The sequence below is a fragment of the Nicotiana sylvestris genome, chromosome 2, assembly GCF_000393655.2.
Source record: "Nicotiana sylvestris chromosome 2, ASM39365v2, whole genome shotgun sequence".
Lineage (NCBI taxonomy): Eukaryota > Viridiplantae > Streptophyta > Magnoliopsida > Solanales > Solanaceae > Nicotiana > Nicotiana sylvestris.
The window spans coordinates 186,797,258-186,818,771 of record NC_091058.1 but is presented as its reverse complement, the minus strand read 5'-3'; the positions used below and the strand labels follow the sequence as shown (position 1 = coordinate 186,818,771).

General features: G+C 39.3%; 1 protein-coding gene across 1 annotated transcript; it reads right to left on the bottom strand.

The window, feature by feature from the left end:
• Nucleotides 1-1,827: 1,827 nt before the first annotated feature.
• On the bottom strand, nt 1,828-21,279 carry LOC138886070 (uncharacterized). The gene is made up of 6 exons (XM_070167098.1): nt 20,932-21,279; nt 20,538-20,614; nt 19,721-19,932; nt 14,855-14,922; nt 2,443-2,448; nt 1,828-1,884 (listed from the first exon to the last, which is right to left on the bottom strand). Exons 1-6 carry the CDS (start codon nt 21,277-21,279, stop codon nt 1,828-1,830), a joined length of 768 nt encoding a protein of 255 aa, XP_070023199.1.
• Nucleotides 21,280-21,514: the final 235 nt, after the last annotated feature.

Below are 21,514 nucleotides of genomic sequence, written 5' to 3'. Positions count from 1 at the left end.
TAAAACCCAAGAGTCAGCCTAAAACCCTCCCTCTTATAGGAATAGTAGTTCTAATTTCCTCCGAGACTGATAGGAATGGGACGGGTAATAGCATGCAATAGAGGCCGAGACCAATCCATGCTTTAATACCTTAACAGGGTGGAAAGGGTAGATATGGATATGATGACCGGTGCGCTAATAGGTGGCCTCCAATCGATTCTTCGTTTCTTTCTTTAAATGCACTATCATCCGTTGATCCCCGAACACGATCTCGGCTTGATCCCTTGGGCTTTTACTCAGACTTCAAAGCTCTAAAATGGCTCGAATTCATTCCATAACATCTACATAACTCCAAATTAATCCTACAAGGCATAAATACACAATTAGTGCAAAACACTAGCGATTAAAGCTCAAACTCAATTAAAGTACGGTAAATTAGAGTTCAATGAGCGAGTAAAACACAAGATTATAGCCTACCATCACCTGGCCTCCCCTTTAGGGAGACATCTACCCGCCTAATCCCCACCCCTGACTAGATGTGCAGGTGGAGCAGTAACTGGAGCGACAACTATGGCCTGCAAAGTCTGTGGACCTAGCAAAATCCATGGAGCCTGAGTAGACTGTGGAGGTACACCCCTCCTAAGTCTAGCACATCCCCTTACCATATGATAGGTAATACCACACTTAAAGCAAGATCTTGGTGGGTATGGCTACTGAAACTGACCCTGGCCTGGTCGGCTAGACTGATAGCTGAAAGCACTCCGTGTAGGAGGTGCACTAGAAAGTGGCAGAGCAAAGTGTGCAACTTGAGGCCTCGAGATAGTAAGAGCACTACTAGAAGCTGGAAGTGCTGAATGAACTGGACAACTCACATAGCATCTACCACGATGGGTTGTTGTTGCAGCATTGCCACCACTAAATCCTCTAGTACCTTGAGGCCTTTTGGCCTCACTGTCCTCTCTCTCACAGCCCCGCAAACTCTCCAACCTCTGTTCAATCTCTACCACCTATTGATATGGAGTATCTATCTCTAACTCTAGAGCTAATCTAAATCCAATACCATTGTTGAGCCCCTCGATGAATCGGGGGACTCGCTCTCTGACTGTAGAAACCAAGGTAGGTGCATGTCTGGACAACTCACTGAATTTGATGGCATACTCTGACACTATCAAAGTACCCGGGCGCAACTGCTCAAAATTTGTGTGCCATTCAGCTCGAAGGGTCTGGGAACAAACTCCCTCAAGAACATCTCTGAAAACTGAGTCCATATAAGTGAAGCTGCATCAGTTGGGATACGCTCCTTGTAAGCCCACCACTACTAATACACTGCTCCTAATAGCTGAAATATAGTAAAAACAACTCTGCTTGTCTGTAGAATACCGATGGTGTAGAGAATATGATGGCATTTCTCTAGAAAACCTTGTGCATCCTCAGAAGCTAAGCCACTATAAGTAGGAGGATGATACTTCTTGAACCTCTCTAGTCTAAGCTGCTCCTCCTCAGATGCCACTGCCATAACTTCGGGAAAAACTGGAATAATATGTTGCACTGGCATTACTTCTAGGACTTGATCAACATGGAATAGCTGCTCTAAAGTATAGGCCGCGGGAGTCCGAGCTCCTCCCCCATCTGAGATGTGGCTGGTGCAAGTGGAATCAACTATGCATGAGCTAAAGAATCGAACATGCTCAAAAACTGAGCGAGGGTCTCCTGAAGTGCAGAGTTGGCAACAAGCGCCTCGGGCGCCTGCCCTCAACTGAAGCTACTAGTGGTCCTTTGTCACATCTCGGGCAGGTGCTCTAGCTGCACCGTATGCCCCTTATCGGCCTCCACCCCGGCCCCGACCTCTCATGGCTCTAGCAAGGGTGTCTTATCATCGGATCCAGCAGTACGTGTTTTCATCATCTGCGAGATAATAGAAAGTCAAAGATTTAGATTTTGAAGTCAACCTATTCGCATGATAAGGAATCAAAGAAGTGGAAGTTTCCTAATAGTTCCCTAGCCTCTCAAAGATAAGTACAAATGTCTATGTACTGATCTGCATGACTCTACTAAACTTGCTTAAGACTCGTAGCACCTATGAACCTAGTGCTCTGACACCAACTTTTCACGACTCAAATTTCCCACCTTAGGATGTCGTGATGATACCTAGTCTCTAAGCCTAACATTTAATAATAACTTAGCAGAAATAATCAAACAGGAATACTAAAGTAAAACTGATAAACTCATATAACCTCTGAAAATAGGATCTCAACAACACTTCTCCCAAAACCGGTGGAACTGAGTCATAAACTCTATAGAATAATATAGAATGTCTACTACGATACTATCTGAATAAGAAAACAACAAATGAAAAGATATAGAACGTGACTCCAAGGCATGCAGACGCCAAGCAGGTAACCTTGAAGTCTCCAATAGACAGCTAGCAAGTCAATCACTAACCTCCAGCATGGGAAAACATACCTGAATCTGCACAAAAAGATGTGTAAAAGCATAGTATGAGTATACCACAATAGTACCCAGTAAGTATCAAGCCTAACCTTAGTAGAGTAGTGACGAGGCCAGGTCAAGACACCGACTAGGACATAATAAACACATCAAAAATATAAAAATGAGAAGTAATGGAAAGTGGAAAAATAAATGATAACGAAGCAGGTTAATAACGTAGACTAATGATAAAATTCTAAGAATAGAGATAACAAGAAGGAAGCAAATAAAAAGAACCACAATAGTCAAATACAGACTAAACTGATAAGACAAGGAAGAATGAAGGCAACAAAAACTATTCCACCAATAACTCTTTTCAACTTGAGATGCACAACAAGAATCACAACTGAGGTACCGCCTCATATACAACAAGAATTACAACTGAGGTACCACCTCGTATGCAACAAGAATCATAACCGAGGTACTGCCTCGTATACAACAAGAATCACAACCGAGGTACTACCTCGTATTCACATTTCTCAATTTAAATCACAATCTTTCCTTATACCGCCGCGTGAGCCTAACATTTAGATAGTTTTGAAAATACTTTTCCAGAAATAGCTACAGCACTTTTGCCCACCTTATGACACTGCGTGGCTTCTAGTAATTACCTTACTAGAAACACGCACATAAATCCCACCTTATGCCATTGCATGCATATTAAGCCTTATCCTTGTGTTGCCGCATGTGCATCAATATCACAACACAATAACAACTCGCATTACAGGGGCCCATGTACCACAACTTACCAAAATCAACAATATCAATATTTTCACAGCAAATAGCCAATGGCTCAACTATAATATGTACAAGAATATCAACAATAACAATGAATGTGAATTGCTTAACAAGGTAGATAACTCAACAATTGACAACTTTGCATCAATGTTAGAACGGCTTTCACAACTTCACACCAATAACTCAACAAGAAGATAATTCATGAAATAATGACTTCAAGTAAGAGTAATTCAACAATTAAGGATGTAACATGATAATAAAGAAAGCAATAACTTCAACTAAAGCATAAGAGCAAAGTATCAAGTAAGAAGTGGAATGAGTATTAACAAAGTCAATTAAGGCATGTAAGGATAGACTAACACAAGTAAGTGTAGATTGATAGTGAGAATTAAAACATGATATGAAAATTCAATTAAAGGCATGGAAAGAGTCTAAATAACCTAAACCGGTCAAATTCTACATATAACCCGTGTACCCACAAGTCACCCTGCGTACACGGCTTTCACATAACACATATAGTACAATTAATCCCAAATCCTAAGGGGTAGTTCCCCCCCCCCACAAAGTTAGGCAAGGTAGTTACCTCAACTAGGCCAACTCAACCCTCGAAAATAGCTTTTACCCTAAAATCTCCCTCCACACGGCTCAAATCTAACAAAACTTTACTTAATATTATCAAGCAATGCAAGGGAAAACAATTACAATAGATAAAGCTATGATTTTCACACTTTTCCCAAAAAGTCAACAAAAGTCAATCCCGGGCATGCCCATTCAAAACCCAGGTCCAAGGGTAGATTCCAACTATCATAAACCAACGAGTCCAAATATATGATTGCTTTCAAAATCTGAGTCCAAATCGGCTCTCAAAACTCAAATACTTATTTTTAAAAAACTTGAAAAAATTTCACAAATTTTTGCTTTGATTCACATGATTTTGATGTTATATCTAAGATATATTAATGAAATATAGTTGAAAGTTAATTAGAATTGCTTTCCCAATATTTGTAGATGAAAATCTCCTCCAAATCGCCTCCTACCGAGTCTCGCGCTCTAAAATGTGAGAAATAAGACTAAATCCCAACTTTTCTAACTTTTTATTCAGTTGAATTTGTCACAATTGCGGCATGGGTTCGCAATTGTGAACTCTCTCAATCGCGAAGAAATCCTCGCAAATGCGACCACTGGCAACCTAAGAGGAGGTGGCAAATGTGACATTGGCTTCACATTTGCGAAGCATGTTCTCATCGCAAAAGCGACTCTTTTGTTGCAAATTCGAACTACCCAACCTCTTGTCACTATTTGCAATTGCGACCCAAGTATCTCAATTGCGACACCTGAGGCCCCATACTAAGGTTGCAATTGCAACCCTGGTGTTCGCAAATGCGACATGAGAGGCATCAGAACACTAGATTCTATTTTTCAGTCCAAAACATTCTTAAACATGTTTGAAACTCATCCGAGCCCTTGGAGCTCCAAACCAAACATCCAAAAAAGTATAAGAACATCATACAAACTTTCTCTCATGATCAAAACACAAAAATAATGTATGGAACTATGAACCGGACACCAAAACGCATGAATTTCGAAGTAAAGTTCAAGAACTTCTAGAATTGCAACTAAGCATCTGAATCCAATAAAATCACCTCCAAATGACACCAAATTTTGTAGACAAGTTCTAAATATCATAAAGGATGTATTCCAAGTCTCAAAACTAAATTCAAAACCCGATAGCTAAAAGTAAATCTATGGTCAAACTTCTAAACTTCAAATTGCCAATTTTCAGCAAAACAACACAAATCAGCCTACGGACTTCCGAATTCAATTCGGGCATATGCCCATGTCCAAAATCATGATACAAAGATAATAGAACCCTCAAAATACCATTTTGGGGTGGTGTTCACAAAAGTCAACCATTGGTCAACATAAACAACTTAGGCTTCTAAGCCAAGAATCAAAGGGTCCAATTCAATCCGAAATATTCATAGAGCAAAACTAATCAATCCCATAAGTCATAAAAACATAAACACACATGTGTGAATAACCAAAAGTGTAAATGAAGCATAATTACACAAAATTACCAATCGGGTCATTACATTTATACTAGTCCAAGAGTAAGAAATTTGATGTTCATTGATCATGTACATGTATTCTTGCATGTCTACTTTTTGTGTGATATAGATTGTCCTGGTAGCCTGTGATCATGCTGGGTAGATTATGATATTTATATTGTGACTACGCTAGGTGGATTGTAATATTGAGACTATGACCAGTCGAGTGGTTGATATTATTAACATGTGAGTTGTTTATGCGATTGATATTATTAGCACGTGAGTTTTCTGTGTAGCATGTGAGTTGTCCATGATGGTCCAAGATATTGTTATTATTTACATGTGAGTTGTCCGTGCATTGTGTGCTTATGGATCCATCCCCCTAGGGTCACCATCTCATGTTCCTTCTTGATGGTATACACGCGGATTGTGAGAAACCAACGGGTTTCTGGTTGATGTGAGCCTTGGGAAGGTTAATCAGTGGTTTGCTTTGGTTATTAAGATTCTGATGTGGGCCTTAGAGCAGTATTGTGATTTTTATTTGGATCGGGTTGTGCATCGTAACAGATTGGTATTTGATTATTTTATTTCATCTTTACTTGCAATTTTCCTTGGTTGTCTACCTTATTTATTTGCATATCTTCTTTATATGCTAGATTGTTCACTGGGAAAAGTACGCTAAGTTATTGTTTACACTAAGGTAATTTTTTCTGTGATTCATGACTTGATCATATTATTCTTCTGTACTTGTATTAGCAAGTATAATTTATAATTCTTTCCACTATTACCTCACCGATATCAATTATGATACTTGCTCTGTACATGGGGTCAATTGTACTCATATTACACTTCTGAACCTTGTGTGTAGATCTTGGAGATGAGATATTGTGGATGACGGGAGCTAACACTAAAGATGCATCTGCTTCCCAAATATAGCTACCACTTGTCTTGGTAGTTTTAGATTTGTAATTTGTTTATGTATATTCCAAACAAATGATGTATTTATTCTCATACCATCTTTGTAAGTCTAAGTCTTAGTGGCTCATGACTTGTACTACCAATCCTTGGGTTACAACAACAACAAAATACCCAGTATTATCCCATACCGTGGGGTCTAGGGGGGGTAGTGTGTACGCAGATCTCACCCCTACCTTGTGAGGATAGAGAGGTTGTTTCCAATATACCCTCGGCTCAGGAAAGCATAAGCACCATATTAATAAAAATATAGACAAGAAGGGATAGTACCAAAAAGCCATATAAAAGCATAATAAAACAACTACCAATCCTTGGGGTATTGTATGGAAATTCAGTTATTTCTCTTATTGTTTCCTTATTATTTTGTTTATTAGAATTGTGTTGACAGTTATTTGGTTTACCTAGCGGGTTGGGTTAGGTGTCATCACGACTAGATGGATTTTGAGTCGTGACATGAATATTGAGCTTTATACTTATTTAGGTATTAACAAATAATGTAGGTACATTGATGAGGGGTTATGGAGCAAAAATAACAAAATTGGAGAAAAATGTTTATTGGGCCATTCAAAAGCGTTCATCTTGTCTTACTAATTGGAATATGAGTCGTCTTCTTTTAATGGGTTAAATAATGATCAATTAGGATGCAATGAGATGAGATGCATGAAGTGAAAATAAAGAAAGAGATACAAAGACATTACTTGAAAAGGAAAAGTTAGGCAAAAGCAACTTAGGAAAAGTAAATTTGCAGCAACAAGTTGTAGAAATGACATCAGGTAGCCACTCTAAGGGGATGCTATTTAGGAATTAGTTAGTGCGTTCTGAATTTAAGTTTTTCAGTTTAATTTTTTAGGACAAATGTTCTGAATTGTCCTGAAGTTAAGATATTTAACTTAAAATTTTAGGAAAAAATAAATACTTATTAATATCTAAATAGTATTCGTGAGAACGACTATCTGTGCACTTGCCCCTAACAAGTATTGATCTCACTTGAAGGATGTCTCATTTTGCTGCATTCATAGCAAATGAATTTCTTTTCGAGGTGTTATATATCACAAGAAAAGCAGCCGTGTTTCACGCTATGAGACAGCCCAATTTCGGCACCACATGTGTCGCGACGCACCGATGGTCTGGGTCCGAGGCTATCTTGTCTCCTTTTTGGTCTTTGACTTAGTTATTTTGCCTACGTGGACTTAGTTATTTCATCTACGCTTTTTCATACACCTACAAATTGTCATTAGACACAATTTTCACTTAATTTTTGAAGTAGGGAGAGCATAGAGCCGCCATGGAGGCCAGAACTCATCAGATTCCATCTTTCTTCTGCAAGCTTAGTAATTTTTATGTTTTCCTAGATGATTTGTTATTTTTCTATCATGTCTATTGTAGACATGTGATTTTTGACCCTCCCAAAGATTTTTCATATTTTAGCACGTAAATATTTAGTTTAGGTCTAATATAGCTATTTCAACTAGTTTTGACTCTTCTACTTTATTTTATCACAAAAAATAAAAATTACAAAAAAAAAAAAAGGTTTCACTAATGTTTTGTAGTCATTTTTAATCTTGAAAAAATACCAAAAAGAAAACAGTTTCATTTTAGGTTTATCTTTAATAGTTTATTTTAATTAATTAGGAGTAGTCTTACATTTTTATAAATGCTTTATACTTTTTAAATAAGGAAAACTTAGGCCCTTAGTTAATGAAACCCAGATTTTCTAAGAACCCCAATTGTTAGTTAATTCAAGATAATTTTAGCTCAATTTTGGGCAAGAAGATGGCCCAATTTCGGACTAGCCCTTGAGCCAAACCTCCCATTGCCCCAAAATTAACCCTTAGCCCAACACCCCTTTCCTTTAATTGAACCCTAGACATATACACATAAAGGGTATGAGCTGAAAATACATGCTAGATTCTAAACCCCTAGGGAAAAAGGCAGCCTAAACCTAAGACCTAGAGAGAGCTGCAATCCGCCGTTACAGGGACCCCCCTCCCCCGATCGTTCTTCATCTCCAAAAAGAATACAAGCTTCATCCCTAAGACATCAGCCGCTAGAACACTAAGGAAGCCCCTCCCCCTACCGGCGTTTCTCTTATTCTTCAATAAAAACAACACCACATCTCTAACCAAACAACCCTAGATCCCAATGATGTACCCCTCCCCCCACCCCACGCTCTTCTTCTTCAACCGGCGGAAATACAAGGAGGACCCCTGCCCTTCATCTTCTAACCTAGCCGCACCACCACAACGCCAACCACTCATCAGCCGTTTTCCAAAAGAAGGGCTTATTCTTCTTCGTTAACAAAAATCCAAGAGAAGCATCGACCCCTGCTCCCTTCAACCAACCAGCCCAAACATGAAGCTGTCGGTTCATCTTATACCAAGGTGCTAATATGACAGACAACGAGCACGCCGTATCATTGTCCATAATTTTCTTCCTTTAGATCTCTGCAAGGAATTAGAGTTTACACACAAGAGTTGTTGTACGGTAGGGTACAGGCCCAATGTGTTATCTACAACACTATCTCATCTTATTTCCACTAACTCTGTCCATTTCATCTTGACCATCATTCCCATTCGAGAGAGGCTAAGGGAGAAAGCAGGGGAGTATTTTGGATGCTAATATGAGTTGTTTGTTGAATTCACTGGTCTAATCAGCTGGTGTAGAGTAGCAAGCATTGGTTGGCACAGTGACTGTAGTACACCTTACCTTAAACAACGGGATTTCACGGTAGTGTGTTATTTTAATAGTTATGATACAGATTTCAAGGGTGGTATCTTTCACTTCAAGGATGGAGAGCCTGCAGACATTGTGCCTATGGCTGGGGCTGTTATCATGTACACGGCTGATGACCGAAATATTCGTTCTATTGATGAGCTTTCCGGTGCTAATTCGAGTTTCGTCCTCAGTTCATCACATTTTTTAGTTCAAAATAGTGAAACAATAAATTCTCCATCTATATTGAGGTCCAATTCTTTCATCTTCTACTTGTTTATTCGAGCATGATGTTAATTATTTGTTTGGTGATGCGATCCCGTTATTTATGTAATTATTCCCCGTGGTTTTGAATTTGCTTGCTCGGTTATCTGCTCGTGTTTGCTCGAATTGGTTATAGTTTAACATGATTTTGTCATAGTATAGAAATTGGGTTACTATTCATCAACTGAACTACGTCAAATTAGATTAAAGGGGCTCGGGTGTACATTTCATGTGATCTTGCCATAATTTTGATAATAATAATGAAATAAACATGTTATAAATTCGGGTGTACATTTCATGTGACCCGGCTCTCATTTCCAACAAGGTTAAATAGAATGTGTCGTGAACCATGGGTGCATTTCACATAGCGTGGCTTACGATTTGTTTTAAATAACCTTAAAATTTTTTTGAAATATTAAAAACGGCTAAAAGGTTAAAAAGTGCACGTATGTTTTATATGTGTAATTAAATCAGATAATTGAGCCAATAATAACAGTTGAGAGACCGTGCTAAAACCACGGAACCGAAAATGCCTAACACCTTCTCTTAGGTTAACAAAATTTCTTACCCGGATTTCTGTGTTTGCCGGCTATAAAACATAGTCAATCTTTCCTCGATTCAAGATTTGAACCGGTGACTTGGATCACCATAAACTAACCCAAGTGGCGACTCTAAATTTTAAAAAAAATAATCTCGTTTCGATTGTCACTTAAATTGGAAAAACTCTCTATACCCTTTTGGGGTGGTAAAAAGGAGGTGTGACAGCTCTGGCGACTCTACTAGTGAGAAGAACCCAGAACTTCTGGTTCAGGGTTCAGAATTTAAGCGTAGAATAACTGTTATAGTTGGCTTTTATTGATTATCTGATTTTTATATGTTTGAGCCTAATGTGCTAATTGCCGCTTTGATATGGTTTGAACTGTATATAAACTGTTACGAAACCCTCCTCTCTTTTAGTCTTCTAAATCATCTGGGAAGTGTGCACTTTGTGTGACTTCTCTTCTGTCATATCCCAATTTTAGAACAAGGTTCGGACAAGTTGCAAAGCCGCTGTTCTGTATTCCCGGTACGCTGCCCCCCCCCCCTCGAGTTGTCCGCTCGGGTAAGCCAAGTCTAAAGCAATACACCCAGATTTTAAACCTAGAATAACATAGCCTCATGTTGGATCCCTAGTAGGAATGTTTGTTTGCATCACGTGCATTTGACTTTGGGGACTCAGCACAGGGGTTGGGTCCGTCTAGGACAGGTGTACCCAAAAATAAAAGACCATCCTGATGCATCCTATGTGCTACATGTTGCATTTCTTCAAGGGTAAAAAGGTTATTTGGCGGACCAATGATGGCTGAGGGTAAATGAGAAAGAAAAGAGGGTGAATTGTGAAAATAAAGCAAGTAGGGCCCAGTTATAATTTTCTTTCAAGCTTTTTCAAGAAAAGACCAAAAATTGAAAATGAAAAAAAAATCCAAAAGAGTTTGCACTTTTCCATCATTTTTTTTCAAACAAAAAAAATCAACAAAAATGAAAAGAAAAATACAAAAAGAGTTTACATGTTTCATCATTTTTAAAAACAAAAGACAAAAAAATATATTTTTCTATAAATTAGTTGTTTTTTTTATTCTCGCCTGTATCCAATCTGCCCGAACTAAGGATACCTGATTCTCGTCTTACGAGGCATGATACGTAGGCAACCCACATAGGGTCTGGTCTTCCTAGTGAATCTTAGGTTCTTGGCTTTGAGGGTCGTAGCCAAATCTTGCATATTTAGCCACTTTTGGCAACATTGGCCATTTTGCAAAATAGGGTTATTTTCGAAAAGTGACTTGTTTAATTGTGTCTGGAGAGTCTTCAATCCATAATTAGGTGTCTCTTTACTCTAAGGTCCGTCCTTGTCGAATTTGCATGTCTAGCCACTTTTGGCCACAATCGGCCATTGTTGCAAAATGGGGTCATTTTCGCAAAAGTGGTTCAGTGACCCGTGTCTTAGAGTTTTGAGTCCACACCAAGATGTTCTCTTTGTTTAAGGTCCATTGTGTTGAATTTTCAGGTTTAGCCATTTTTTGGCCGCATAGGCCATTTCTACAAATAATTTTTCCATGTCTTAAAGGTCTTTTGTTGAGTTTGCACTTCTAGCCACCTTTTGGCCACATAAGTCATTTTTTGCAAAATAGTCTCAATCATGTCTTGCATGTGTCCAATAGGGAGTATTATTGTCTCACATAGTATTCTAAATCCTTAACTCTATTTGGTTTGAGTTTTCTTATACAAGTGTGGATCTACTTACCGGGGTTTGAGCATGACAGACACCCCAGGACCATCTGGTCAGGACCGCTACATCCAGGAGTTGCTTAAGGAGATTTTTTTTTTATGTTTTGAGTCTGTTTCTTTTTTATGTTGTATTGTATTTTATAGTCATGTCCAGTAATGATTCTTTAGTTGGTGCCGGAATTTGTCGTAGTATAGTTGAGTTGAGTCTCTCGTTATCATATTTCCTGTTTTATATTTGAAAATGAAAAAGAAATAAGTTTTGTAATAAATAATCCAAAAAGATTTTTTTAGTTCAATTTATCCATTACTTTTCCCGAACTATGCAAAAATCTGATTCATGTGGCGTCATGATACGTAGGCAACCTACATAGGATTTAATCGAATTTTTTTATTATTATTAAAATAAAAAGAAAAAAAAGAGAAAGAAAAAAAAGAGATGAAATTATGGGATGTGAGAAATGAGAGGAAAGAAAAGAGTGATAATTAGGAAAAAGAGGGAAGGAAAATGAGTAAGCCAAAAAGTGCTAGAAAAGAAAGAAAAGAGAAGATTGAAATGAACAAAATTGGGATGATGCCAAGTGACCTTGTGACCCTCGAAGTCATTCTAGAACCGTTAATTGTTGCAAGGTGCATTGCATGCAATGTGATATTTTTAGCTGTTAAATGCCGTAATGTTAACAGGATGACCACATTTTGTTCCTTTTGTTATCTTCATTGAGCAGAAGGGTGGTTGGTTTGTGGTTTTTAAGTAACTCATCCATACAATACAAGGTCAAAGAGCAAGGTAGCCATGGCTGGCAAAGACTTGGACACATGGGTTGTTGATCCGTCTAGGAGAATTGTTAAATCAGAATCTGAGTTGAAAGAAAAGGTCTTAAGGTTTAAAGGACAGATGGCCGAAATATACAAAGCCTGGATTAGTGGGCGTCCTCTACCATCATGTAAGGCCCTGTGAATTTCCTACTCAAAACCCTGAATCCCGTGGTGCCAAGTTAGGAGCATGTGTTAGAGATGCGTAAATAATTTCGCGGCGAGAGTGCTCGCCACGGTTCGAACCTTTTTGGACTGATCTATGCTATAAAAAGTCAAGAAATAATATTTTCCAGAATATGCGGTCGCATATCAGGTATGCGAACCGCATAATCGCCGCAAAGTGAGTCAGTGTGTTGGTAAAATTTGAGGTCAACTATGCGATCGTGTAAACGAAATGCGGACCGCATAGTCGTCACACATTTCCCTTGGGACTTTATGAGGGGCAGTTCTGCGGTGCATTATGCGACCGCAGAACGGGTATGCGGACTACATTTCTCCACATACCCAGGCAGTGTGTTCAGATTTTGGGAGCACTTTTGCGGTCCATTCTGCGGGCCGCATTTCCACGTTGCAATCACAAATGCGATCGCAAACCTGACTCGGGGCTCCAATTTTCTAAATTTTAAACCTGACCCCTCATTGATATATTTAGTATTATAGCTCATTTTGAACATATTTCCTAATGCTTTTAGAGAGAGAGAGAGAGAGGGTCTTAGAGAGTGAAGTGCTTCCCATCAAATTACTCCATGAAACCTTGCCAAATCTTTGAAGATAATCAAGTGAGAGCACCTAAATCTTCATCCCAAGAGGTAAGACTTCATTACCTCAGCTCTTATTCCTATGCTTAGCAATAAGGGAGCACAAGTGAAGTAATTCATAGGTATAAAAATGAATTTCTTGCATGCATATCACACCATAGAATATTGGGAGGTAGTGAACTAAAAAGGAAAGCAATTGGGGTATAAAATGATAGAAACTTCTCTCAAAAGGGCCTATGATCACAATGCACCTTTAGTGTTTGATAGTATGCTCAAAACAAGCTAGAATCTCAATCTCGTCTCTAATTCTCGATTTAATTTGTAGTTCTTACACAATAGATCGAAGTGCTAAAAGTTTTGAAATTTTGTAAGGAATAAGGAAATCTTTATTGAGGTATATATGGCTAAAACCCTGTCTTTTAGAAATTGAGCTTCATCGGTGATTGTATGAACATGGTAAGATTAAAGTTGAATTGTTGCATTACTTGTTATTTTACATGAATTGGTGTTGTAACCTTATGTGTGAAAAATGTGTCTCAACATGATCAACGTGCTATCTTGACAACTTGAAAAAGGGTAAAGGTATGAATTATGTATTAAAATGTTTAGACCCTAAATCGAGATTGTGGATGAATATATTGTGCGATCTACATGAAATCTTATCTATTTTTACAATTTAAATTGTTCTTGTGTGCACCCATTGTCCTACTGGCAAAGCTAATATTGAAAATTGGGAACGGTGTACAATGCGGCCTAGTGCCAAGAATGATTTGATAAGTCGTGGCCCCAAGTGCCTATGAAATGATATATGAGAAATGAATTGATTTATGAGAAGGGAACAATGCCTTGATGAGGTGACCTAGCCGACCGGGTCGAGATCGGACTCCACTCAAGATAGCGGTGGTATTGGAAAGGTATTGTGAATGAAATCCGGGAAATAAGGCAAATGAGATTGTGATTGAAGCATATGTCTCAAATGAGGCAACCTATCCGATCTGGTCGAGATCGTACTCCGCTCAAGATAGCGGTGGTATTGTGCACAAATAATGAATAGTGTGAAATGCCCCAAACTAAAAGCTATAGGAAAATGATGTGAAAGTTGTATGATTCTTTTATTTGATAATGTGGTGATCGTTTAAAGTTTTGAGTTATACTTGTGATTTATTATTCTTGTATGAAAGTTCTTTCTAATTTGATGGTGCTTAGTTATACATACTAGTGCTATTCGATGGCACTAACATCCCTTTTGCCCGGGGCGCTACATTTTTTTAAGTGAATGTAGGTAGCTCCATAGCGGCTAGTGCCGAACGTGTGTAGCGGAGCATCCTCTTCTCAAACTCTTGGTGAGCCCCTTCCTCCTTCAATGGGTTCTGTGACATGCCTTTTGTTATAGATGTCTATTTTGAGGTATATCCAGGGCCTTGCCACCGGCGTTGTTATCGCTGTCTTGGATTTCCTTAGAGGCTCTGTAGACATATGTGTGGGTTATGTACGGGCGTCGAATGGGTCTACAAACTATGATGTAATTCAAATTCTCGTTTTGCTAAGGTGTAATTGTATGTAATCTTGGGAACTTAATTACGGATATATGTTGTGATTTAAAATGAACTAACTTTGTAGAATGCACTATCTTTCCTCCTCTAAGCAAATGAATGAAAGCATGATTTCCTTATTCGTATCGAGTTAGGTAGGAAGTGTTTGATAAGGCTTGCTCAGTTGGGTTTACTCGATTGAGTGCATGTCGCGCCTCCTGAGGTTGGGGCGTAAAATGAGTCAAGGGAAAATCAGTATGAGTGTTGGAAATTAGGAGCCCACCTGGAGAACAAAGGGAAAGCAGCAATGTTCAATGGAAGACGGTTCAAGTTCAGCAATCAGGAGCCCACCTGGAAAACAAAGGGAAAACAATTCATGTTTCAGAGGAGAGGAAGACAATTCAAATGTTGGTAATCAGGCGCCCACATAGAGAACAAAGTGAAGCAGCTCAAGTTTCGAGGAAAAACAGTTCAAGTGTTGGAAATCAAGTGCCTACCTGGAGAACAAAGGGAAAACAATTCAAGTTTCAGAGGAAAGGAAGACAATTCAAATATTGGTAATAAGGTGCGTACCTGGAGAACAAAGGGAAGTAGTTCAAGTTTCGAGGAAAAATAGTTCAAGTGTTGGAAATCAGGTTCCCACCTGGAGAACAAAGGGAAAACAATTCAAGTTTCAGAGGGAAGGAATACAATTCAAATGTTGGTAATCAGGCGCCCACCTGGAGAACAAAGGAAAAGCAGCAATGTTCAAAGGAAGACGATTCAAGTTCAGCAATCAGACGCCCACCTAGAGAACAAGGGAAAACAGTTCAAGTTTCGAGGAAAAACAGTGCAAGTATTGGCATTCAAGCGCCCACCTGGAGAACAAGGAGAAGGCAGTCCAAGTCTCAAAACAAGATTGTTCGAATGTTGGCAATCAGGCTCCCGCCTGGAGAATAAAGGAATTCAATTCAGAATGCAATTCAAGTTAGCAACAAAAGAAGCTCGCAACAAGAATGCAAATCAACAGTCCGAGATGATCAACAGAAGTTAGTCACAATCCAGAATAATAAAAAAAAAAGAAAAAGAAAGAAGTGAATCCAAAATACAGAAGTAGAGAAAGATGTGGGCTGCTCAAGACATGACTGAAGTCACAAGCATGGTATGTCCGGTTTTTTATCTGAAAAGCTGAAGAAGAATGAACTAGCACCTACAACTAGCAAGCGTCAAGGTTCAAATCCAAAGTTTGCATGAAGAACCATTTAAGACTCAAGATCAAGCTTCATAAGACTTAGAGATAGGAATCTTGTAACTCATAGTTTACAGGCTTAGTTAGTCTTTTTCATTTTTTTGATTTTGATGTAATAACAAGACCACGGACCAGAACCTCGACGGAACGGTACCTTGATTGGCTCTCCACCTCGTTATACTCCAGCATCTCACTCACTTCTGAACTACACGTGGCATGATTCCTTTATAGCCAAGGATATGTAGGCAGCTCAGATACCAGGGCTCGGTCACATTCTCCTTTCTTTTAGCTTTTGGTCTCTTTAAATAAGGGTCGGGTCAAAAAACCTATCTAGTCGTTCTTTGTCTGAAAATACTTCGTATTTCCAGTCAAAGAGGGGCAGCTATAGACCTGTGATTTTTGACCCTCCCCAAGATTTTTCATATTTTAGCATGTAAATATTTAGTTTAGGTCTAATATAGCTATTTCAACTAGTTTTGACTCTTCTACTTTATTTTATCACAAAAAATGAAAATTACAAAAAAAAATAGTTTCACTAATGTTTTGTAGTCATTTTTAATCTTTAAAAAATACCAAAAAGAAAATAGTTTAATTTAGGTTTATCTTTAATAGTTTATTTTAATTAATTAGGAGTAGTCTTACATTTTTATAAATGCTTTATACTATTTTAAATAAGTAAAACTTAGGCCCTTAGTTAATGAAACCCATATTTTCAAAGAAGCCCAATTGTTAGTTAATTCAAGATAATTTTAGCTCAATTTTGGGCAAGAAGATGGCCCAATTTCGGAATAGCCCTTGAGCCCAAAACCCCCCATTGCCCCAAAATTAACCCTTAGCCCAACACCTCTTCCCTTTAGTTGAATCCTATACATATACACATAAATGGAATGAGCTGAAAATACATGCTAGACTTTAGACCCCTAGGGAAAAAGGCAGCCTAAACCTAAGACCTAGAGAGAGATATAATCCGCCGTTACAGGGACCCCCCTCCCCCGATCGTTCTTCATTTCGAAAAAGAAGACAAGCTTCTTTCCATGACACCCCAAATTCTTCATCTCTAAGACATCAGCCACTAGAACACTAAGGAAACCCCCCACCGCATTTCTCTTCATCTTCAATAAAAACAACACCCCATATCTAACCAAACACCCCTGGATCCCAATATTGTACCCCCCCTCTTCTTATTCAACCGGCGGAAATACAACGAGGACCCCTGCCCTTCATATTTTAACCTAGTCGCACCACCACACCGCCGACGACTCATCAGCCGTTTTCCAAAAGAAGGGATTATTCTTCTTCGTTAACAAAAATCCTAGAGAAGCATCGACCCCTGCTCCCTTCAACCAACCAGCCCAAACATGAAGCTGCCAATTTATCTTATATCAAGGCGCTAACATCGAGCTACAGTTCAAAAAATGACAGACAGCGAGCACCACCATCTCATTCTCTATAATTTTCTTCCTTTAGATCTCTACAAGGAGTTAGAGTTTATACACAAGAGTTGTTGTGCGGTAGGGTACAAGCCCAATGTGTTGTCTACAATACTATCTCACCCTATTACCACTAACTCTGCCCGTTTCATCTTGCCCATCATTCCTATTCAAGAGAGACTAAGGGAGAAAGCATAGGAGTATTTTGGATGCCAGTATGAGTTGTTCGTTGAATTCATAGGTCTAATCAGCTGGTGTAGAGGAGCAAGCATTGGTTGGCACAGTGACGATAGTAGACCTTACCTTAAACAACGGGATTTCGCGGCAGTGTGTTATTTTAATAGTTATGATACGAATTTCAAGGGTGGTATCTTTCACTTCAAGGAAGGAGAGCCTGCAGACATTGTGCCTATGGTTGGGGATGTTATCATGTACACAGCTGATGACCAAAATATACGTTCTGTTGATGAGCTTTCTAGTGCTAATTCTAGTTCTGTCCGCAGTTTGTCACATTTTTAGTTCAAAATAGTGAAACAATAAATTCTCTGGCTATATTGAGGTCCAATTCTTTCATGCTCTACTTGTTTATTCGAGCTTAATGTTAATTATTTGTTTGGTGATGCGATCTCGTTGTTTCTGTAATTATTCCTCGTGGTTTTGAATTTGCTTACTTGGTTATCTGCTCGTGTTTGCTCGAATTGTTTATAGCTGAACATGATTTTGTAACAGTAAAGAAATTGCGTTACTATTCATCAATTGAACTACGTCAAATTAGATTAAAGGGGCTCGGGTGTACATTTCATGTGACCCTACCATAATTTTGATAATAATAAAGAAATAAACATGTTATAAATCCGGGTGTACATTTCATGTGACCCGATTCTCATTTCCAACAAGGTTAAATAGAACGTGTCGTGAAACACGGGTGCATTTCATATAGCGTGGCTTACAATGTGTTTTAAATAACCTTGAAATTTCTTGAAATTTTAAAAGAGGCTAAAAGGTTAAAAAAGGCACGTAGGTTTTAAATGTGTAATTAAATCAGATAATTGAGCCACAAATAACAGTTGAGCGACCGTGCTAAAACCACGAAACCCGAAAATGCCTAAAACCTTCTCTCGGGTTAACAAAATTCCTTACCCGGATTTCTATGTTTGCGGACGGTAAAACAGAGTCAATCTTTCCTCGATTCGGGATTTGAATAGGTGACTTGGGACACCATAAACTAACCCAAGAGATGACTCTAAATTTTAAATAAAATAATCCTGTTTCGATTGTCACTTAAATTGGAAAATCTCCCTTATACCCTTCCGGGGTGATAAAAAGGAGGTGTGACATCTATGTTGAGCTACACTTTAGTTTCTAGGATGGCGGTCGACATGAATATTGACGTTAATTAATTATTGATGGTAGGCTATAATCTCGCGCTTTAGTTGCTTATTGCACTCTAATATATTGAACTTTAATTGAGTTTGAGCTTTAATCTATAGTGTTTTGCACTAATTGTATGTTTTATGCCTTGTAGGAGTGATTCCAAGTGATGTAGATGTTATGGAGCTAATTAGAGTGATTTTGAGCTTTGAAGTTTAAATAAAAGCCCAAGGTATTAAGTCGGGATCGCGTTCGGGGCTCGAGAACCACATCTACAACAACAACAATAATAACCTAGTGGAATCCCACAACTGGGATCTGAGGAGGGTAATGTGTACGTAGACCATACCCTACTCCGAAGGAGTAGGGTGGTTGTTTCCGATAGACCCTCGGCTAAAGAAGATGAAAAGAGAAAGTGGTGCAGTAATATCAGAGTAAGCAAGAAAGAAAGAGAGATAACCTCAGCAATGTAATAACCAAAAAATATAGAGAAAGCAATAACAATAAGCAGTAACAATGGTACAATACTATAGACACAATAGAGTAATATGGATACAACAAGAGCCACTAGCACCCTAAGACACTACACTATCGGACTAGTCTCCTACGGTCTAACCTGCAGTCCTAATGAAGTAATATAGACACAATCGAATCCACTAGCAGTCTAAGACAAACATACGCTAGCCTCATACTTTCCAACCCACAACCTTAATGCTCACCCTCCACAACTTCCTATCAAGGGCTATGCCATCGTAAATCTGAAGTCGCACCAGGCCCTACTTGATCACCTCTCCCCAATATTTCTTTGGCCGCCCTCTACCTTTTCTCACACCCGTCAAGGCTAGCCGTTCAAACCTCCTAATTGGGGAATCCATGCTTCTCCTCCGCACGTGCCCAAACCATCTAAGACTAGCTTCCTGCATCTTGTCTTCTATGGGATCCACGCCCACCTTCCCCCAGATATCTTCATTCCTAATCTTATCCATCCTATTGTGCCCACACATCTATCTCAACATCCTCATTTCTACAACTTTCATCTTCTGGATATGAGAATTCTTGACTAGCCAACACTCAGCACCATACATCATGGTCGGTCTAACAACCACTCTATAGAACTTACCTTTCAGTTTCAGGGGCACCTTCCTGTCATACAAGACACTATATGCTAGCCTCCATTTCATCCAACCCACCCCTATACGGTTCGTAACATCCTCATCAATATCCCCATCCTCTTGGATAACCGACCGCAGGTACTTGAAGCTCTCTTTCTTGGGAATGACTTGAGATTCAAGCCTCACATCCATGTCCGCTTCTCTCGAAATGTCGTTGAACCTGCACTCCATGCATTCTATCTTAGTCCTACACAACTTGAAACCTTTAGACTCAAGATTCTGTCTCCAAATCTCTAACCTCTCGTTAACACCGTCTTGTGTCTCATCGATTAGAACATTATCATCAGCGAATAAGATGCACCATGGAACCTCACCTTATATATGGTGTGTCAGTGCATCCATCGCCAAGAAAAATAAGAACAGGCTGAGTGCCGAGCCTTTGTGTAAACCTATAACAACCAAAAAATGCACAAAGTCGCCCCCACTGTCCTAACCCGAGTTTTAGCTCTATCATACATGCCCTTAGTTACCCTAATATAAGCAACCGAAACACCTTTCACCTCCAGGCATCTCCAAAGAACTTCCCTAGGGACCTTGTCATATGCTTTTTCTAGGTCAATAAATACTATGTGAAAATCCTTCTTCTTATCCCTGTATAGTTCAACCAACCTCCTTATAAGATGAATAGCTTCTGTAGTAGAACGTCCAAGCATAAACCCAAACTAGTTATCGAATATCGACACCGACCTCCTCACCCACACTTCAACTACCCTCTCCCAAACCTTCATGGTATGACTTAGTACTTGATACCCCTATAGTTGTTACAATTCTTGATATCGACTTTGTTCTTGTATAACGGTATCATCGTACTCCACCTCCATTCTTCTGGCATCATTTTTGTCCTGAAAATAATATTAAACAGTCTAGTTAGCCACTCCAATCCCACCCTACCCACCGACTTTTAGAATTTTACCGGAATCTCGTCGGGCCCGGTTGCTCTTCTGCTGCACATCTTACGCATAGCCCTCACGACCTCCTCGACCTTAATGCATATACAGTAGCGAAAATCTTGATGACTCTCAGAGTGTTACGATTCCCCTAGCACAATATCTCTATCCTCTTCGTCATTCAGCAATTTATAAAAGTAAGTATGTCATTTTTGCTTGATTGGAGCATCTTCTACCAACTCTCTGCCCTCCTCGTCCTTGATGCACCTCACTTGATCTAGATCACGAGTTGTTCTCTCTCTCGCCTTGGTCAGCCGGAATAACTTCTTGTCTCCGCTTTTTTCCCCCAGTTCTTCGTACAGGTGACCAAACGTTGTAGTCTTGCCCTCCATAACCACTAACTTCACCACTTTCCTAGTTGTCTTATATCTTTCTCTGCTCATTTTCCTTTCCTCTTTGTCTGTACTCTCCACTAACCTCCGATATGCCACTTTCTTTTCTTCCACCTTTCCCTGGACCTTGGCGTTCCACCACCAGTTTCCCCTATGACTGCTTGAGTAACCCTTCAAGACCCTTAATATCTCTCTCGTAACCACCTCCCTCATATAGTTCGCCGTCATTTTCCACATACTGCTCGCGTCGCCGCTACTCCTCTAGTCCCCCATATCTAATAATCTCCCCTCTAACTCCTGTTATTTATCCTTCGTCAAGGCACCCCACTCGGATGACCCCGAACCACGTTCTTCTTCCTCCTTATCATGATTCCAATGTCCATCACCAATAGTCTATGCTGAGTCGAGAGTGTCTCACTTGGGATAACCTTGAAATCCTTGCACAACCCTCGATCGTCCCTCC